General features: G+C 38.7%; 1 protein-coding gene across 3 annotated transcripts in view; it reads right to left on the minus strand.

The window, feature by feature from the left end:
- Positions 1-3,891, minus strand: part of LOC107852857 (uncharacterized lipoprotein syc1174_c) — an 11,879-nt gene extending 7,988 nt beyond the window's left edge. The window contains exons 1-5 of one of the 3 annotated variants that reach the window (XM_016697905.2): positions 3,641-3,782; positions 3,371-3,540; positions 2,482-2,616; positions 1,455-1,571; positions 1,189-1,317 (exon numbers count right to left, since the gene is read on the minus strand). In XM_016697905.2, coding sequence (XP_016553391.1) covers positions 1,189-1,317; positions 1,455-1,571; positions 2,482-2,592 — 357 coding nt within the window. In that variant the 5' untranslated portion in view covers positions 2,593-2,616; positions 3,371-3,540; positions 3,641-3,782. Of the gene's footprint in view, positions 1-1,188; positions 1,318-1,454; positions 1,572-2,481; positions 2,617-3,370; positions 3,541-3,640 lie in introns of all 3 variants that reach the window. The other 2 variants (XM_016697903.2, XM_016697904.2) reach the window with 2 other exon arrangements.
- Between the last annotated feature and the right edge of the window lie 1,968 nt (positions 3,892-5,859).

Consider the following 5,859-nt stretch of genomic DNA (forward strand, 5'->3'; position numbering starts at 1 on the left):
GTGAGATTGATGAGGATGTCTCGCACCGTATTGGGGCGGGATGGATGAAGTGGAAACTCGCGTCGGGGGTGCTGTGTGATGAGAAGGTGCCGCCCAAGCTTAAAGGCAAATTCTACAGGGTGGTAGTCCGTCCGGCCTTGTTGTATGGAGCGGAGTGTTGGCCAATTAAGAACTCCCACATCCAAAAAATGAAGGTGGCAGAAATGCTGATGTTGCGCTGGATGTGTGGACCGACTAAAGGGGATAGAGTTCGGAATGAGACTATCCAGGAGAAGGTTGGTGTGACTTCAGTGGAGTGCAAGATGCGGGAAGCACGATTGAGATGGTTCGGACACGTGAAGAGGAGGGGCATGGATGCCCCGGTCCGTAGGTGTGAGAGGCTAGCGTTGGATGGTTTTAGGCGGGGTAGGGGTAGGCCGAAGAAGTACTGGGGCGAGGTGATTAGGCGGGACATGGAACAGTTACAGCTCACCGAGGACATGACCCTAGATAGGAAGGTCTGGAGGGCGCGAATTTCGGCAAAGGATTAGGGCCAGTTTGGGTCGCTAGTGTAGGGAATTACTTGGTGGGGGTTTTATTCCTGTTATGATTCCGTCTTCCGTGTTCCATGTTTTATTACGAATCTGTGTGCTTTCCTCTGCTTTCCTCTGTTTTATATTACTTATGGGTGCCGTATTTATGTTATGTAATCTGCTTCTGTGCTTTACTATGTATTTGTGTGGTATCTCGTGTCTTGAGCCGGGGGTCTATCGGAACAGCCTTTCTACTTCATCAGAGGTAGAGGTATGGACTACTTCATCAGAGGTAGAGGTATGGACTGCGTACATCTTACTCCCCAGACCCCACTAGGTGGGAATACACTGGGTTTGTTGTTGTTGTTGTTGTTGTTGGTATCTCTTTTCCTTCGAGCATCATCTAAGAATTCTTATTCTTTGCTAACTGTTGCTAAGTTCCCAACCTTCTCCAAATAACTTCGGAAATTTCCCATATCTTTCCTCATTGGTTCCAAAAGATTCCATATTAGGATTGAGAAACCATTTAATTTATGAGCACTTATAGCAATGCAAAGGACTTCCTTCAAAAAAGTTGTCGAAAAACTCTTCTCATATTAAATATCTAGGGTCATTATTTCACCGCGCATCACATCGACCCAACAAAAGTTCAACTTAGAAGATAAAAAAAGCATACCAGTAGAGGTGTATCAGTTACAGTGTATCCCACAATAGGCAATCCAAGAGAAGCTCTTGTTGCGTCAACTACTTGTAGATGGCGAATAAGAAGCTCTTCCTCTATCCCAGCATCAAAAACCAATCCCACCTGTTTAATATTACAAGTTCACAATGTGATCGCAAGCTGAATAGAGGATAAAAGGTTGGGTGCATCAGGGATGTAGCAACAACTAGAATACAGCTATGAATTCACAGGATAAACGAGCAAAATATTTTACAGCATACCCGATTTTGATGTACTGGTTGCAGTGCCCAGAGGCCTTCAGCAAATCGATCAAGTGCATAGCCTTCAACATAGAGTGCATTCGGTATGGGCCAGTACAGCATTGCTGCATTAAGAACCTGTATGACTTAAAATTTTATAGAGAGCTAAGATAATGCATGCGAACCAAAACGTACACCGTGTTTCTCACTGTAGATTAACAGCTTAAGTTGCTTCATTCACGCAATTATTGCGATATAGTTTCGTTGAGTAGTATCTTTGGCTAATCAATTTGAAAAGCTCTTTTACTAATACTGGAGCAGGCATCGGTGCATGACCATGGTTTCAAAAGTGCTTTTGCGAAAAAGTTACTATTTTTATTTTAAGCTTTTGAAAAACAACTTCCCTAACTACTCAAAAGCACTTATTTTTTGCTCTAAAAGCTTGGTCAAATACCTTATTTCTCCAAATGATGACATATCGCGGGAAGCAAAAAATCAGGTATACCTTCTTTCTTTTCTTTTTATTTGATGACCGGGAAACCCGCCTGGAGCCAATCCTTTGGGCCAACCGAACCTTTCATAACTCGGGGATGATGGACCCACCCCTCTGCCCTTCTCTACTTAAAATAGGACTTGGTTCTTTTGGTGCAAGGCTCGAATTTGTGATGTAAGACATATGTGCTTTAACCTTTCCCAATTGCTAATCCATGGGGATTAAAAAGAAAATTAAAGAGTGAAGGGTCAAAAACACACTTAAAGTATCCCAATTTTTCGAGTTTCCTACCTAAACTATCACCAAATGTTTATCAATACACACCTCTTTTATCCTACCTGAACGATGGTGACATTACAGGTAAGGAAAAGGAAGCAACTTTTAGTTGAGGCATGTTTCGATAAACATTTGCCGATAGTCAAGTAGAACACTCGCGCACCTGATAGTTCAGGTATGAAACTTGAAAAAATGAGTTAACATTTCTGACCCTTCACTCAAAATAAATAAACAAATGCTGCTATGTCAGTAACATAAGAAATTAGTAGAACTTCATACATTAGGATGAGCGATAAGGCAGTCAACAACAGAGGAAAGAGCTCGAGCTACGGGCAAAGCATCACCAGCATAGCCACCAATAGCTGCTCCAACACCAGTTGGCACTATCATCACACTTGTATACTCCCTCTTAAACTGCTCAATAACCATCAAAAAACACACACAAAGAAAACAATAAACTTAAATGTGTAAGCACTAAATCTAATTTCTTGAAATCCCAAGGGCATCCCGGTACACTAAAACTCCCACTATACACGGGTTCCAAAAGAGCCGGACCATAAGGGTTTATTGTACACAGCCTCGTCTTACATTTCTTTAAAAGGCTGTTTCTACGGCTTGAACTAGCGACCTCCTAAATCTAGTTAAATCAATTGTGTAGGCACTAAATCTAGTTTCTTGAAATTCCCAAGGGCAGCCCGATCCCACTATACACGGGGTCCAAAATAGCCGGACCATAAGTGTATTGTACACAACCTCGCCTTACATTTCTTTAAGGAATTGTTTCTATGGCTTGAAAACGTGACCTCCTAAATCTAATTAAATCAAAATCTAGTTTCTTGAAATCCCAAGGGTAGTCTGATGCACTAAAACTCCCGCTATACACGGGTACAAACAAGAGCCGGACCACAAGAGTCTATTGTACACATCCTCACCTTACATTTCTGTAAGGGGCGGTATCCACAGCTTGAACACACAACCTCCTAGTCACATGACATTAACTATACACGGGATAGGACTACAACGGTCTATTGTATGCAGTCGCACCTTATATTTCTGCAAGGGGCTGTATCCACAACTTGAACACACAACCTCCTAGTCACATGACATCAACTATACACGGGATCTAAAGAAGAGCTGAACTACACGAATTTATTGTACGCAGCCTCACCTCACATTTCTGCAAGGGGTTGTATCCACAGCTTGAACACGCAACCTCCTAGTCACATGACACCAACTATACACGGGGTATAAAGAAGAGCTGAACTACAAGGCTCTATTGTACGCAGCCTCGCCTCACATTTCTGCAAGTGGCTGTATCCACAGCTTGAACACAACCTCCTAATCAAATGACATCAATTTTACCATTATTCCAAAGCTACTGCTCATTTCTTGAAATCCCAACTAATAAAAATTAAGTCTTGATGAATAAAAATTGTACCTTTTTACTTTTCAAGAATGAGCTGGAACATGAAATTCTGAAATTGGAAGGTGAATATTTGGATATTGAGGAAATATATTTATGACCCATTGGTGGTGAATAAATATTAAGGCCTAATGTTGCCATTGGTGCTGCTAATTTTACTATACTATAATTTCTTTCTTTGGCTTACAATGGCATATATTTTGAAAGAAAAGGATAATATGGTGATATTTGAGGTTTATAAAATGAAAAGTATATTTGTCAATTCCACCCATTGGAGTTCTACAAATTGCCATTTTAATGCTAATGTTTTTGAGATACTTTCTCCGTCCATTTTTACTTGTCTATTAATTTAATATATATCTTAATAAATACTTTTGCTTTTTTTATTTTCTTAATGATTCTAACTCACAATCTTCGAATTGAAAATGAGAGGTGTTTACCATCTGTGCAACTTGCTCGGGATAGACGCCCTTTAATATATCCTTTATATTTAGTTTACTAAGTTCATATAGACTTGATACACTTATTAAACAAAAAAAAAAATTACAAAAATTGACTTTCATTTGAACTGTTTAAAAGCTATTCAACTTGATAGACTATTTTTGGTGTTCGGTTAGTTAAAAAAAAAAAATATTATCCCGAGATGATTTAGGTATAATCGATGGAAATACTAATGACATCAAACCGGACCCCAAACCCAATCCTGATCCTTGATTCTCAATATCCAACCCCAACTACGAAATAGAGATTTGACTCTTGACTTAGCTCAAGACTCGAGATCCAACATCCAACTGCAACTCTCAATTCGGGATCAGACACGACTTGAGACCCTACCCTGAATCCTGACCTAAGAATCGACTCCTAACCTAATCCTGAATCTCGACCGGGATCCAACCCTAAATTCCAATCTGAGTTCCAACTCTGAATCTTTACTATGGAACCGACCCTGAATCTTGATACGAAACCCTACCCCAAATCTAAACCCTATCGACCTTGAATCCCGACACAGGCCTTCCTGCCCCGAATCCTAAGTCGAGAATGGAAAGTCATGTTCATGAGTCAAGTCTCGGGACTTAATTATATTGGGTGAGAAGTTGGTGTGCGAAGTTGAAAGAGTGTATTTGAAGAAAATAAGTCTATTTGGAAGACATTCCAAAACACGTAAACCAACCAACATATGAGAAAATTAGAAAATATTTTTCTTCATACTAAACACGCTCTACAAGATTCAAAAGCTTTTTTCTACTTTTTAAAAATCCGTGTAAAGTCAAAACATGTCAAACAAATTAAAACGAAAAAAAAATAGTTAATCTGAGTGAGCTCATATTATCATTGAAATACACTCTATATCCCCTTTTAATATAATGAATCGAAATATATCACATAAATTATATACGAAAGTAAATGTTCATCACAAATGTGATAAATATTATCGCTTTCTCTCGAACTATCATACTATTATTTGATCAGATTATTGAATCATTAGAGTTTTTACAAAATTCAATTATAATAAAAAAATTTCAATAAGTTTACGGTCATTATGTGACATGAGAAATTAAATAAATAAAAGAGTAAATACATAGTTACCCCCGAATCTTATTCGAGTTTTGTAAAAAGACACCTAAATTTTCACTTCGATCTATTACCCCGTGATTCTTTTTTATTTAGTTGCAAACACATCATTTTTCGTTGAATCTCAGTCACAATAAGGAGAGTGAAATACACGCGCCAATCAGGTGTTGTCACGTGTCAAATACGTTTAATTTCATATATTTTTATTTTTTAAAACAATTTTCCTTTTTATTTAGTTTAACACCCCACCCCACCCCCTCTTTCCCCCACCCCCAATCCAGCACCTCCACCTCCCCCCATCCAGCACCTCCCCTCCCCACCCCTCGCATCCAGCACCTCCCCCTCCCCCTCGCCGCCTCGCGTCCAGTACTCTCCCTGTCCAATTTCTTTTTTTGTTCAAATTAATTCAAAAATTAGTTTTATAATTAAATTGAGTTTTTAAGGATAGTTAAATGATTGAATTGAGTTTTAAAGATAATTAAATGAGCTTTACTGAAGCTTTAAAAAAAAAGTTTCAATAAAAGAGCTTTAATGGTGACATTGTGTTGAAGAGCTTTAATGGTATTGAAGAAGATATTGTGTTGAAGAATAAATGGTGGGTAGTTAAATGATATGAATTAATTGCAAAATGAAGCTTTAATGATATGATTTTAAAAAAAAAA

Source organism: Capsicum annuum, chromosome 11 (assembly GCF_002878395.1).
Source record: "Capsicum annuum cultivar UCD-10X-F1 chromosome 11, UCD10Xv1.1, whole genome shotgun sequence".
NCBI lineage: Eukaryota > Viridiplantae > Streptophyta > Magnoliopsida > Solanales > Solanaceae > Capsicum > Capsicum annuum.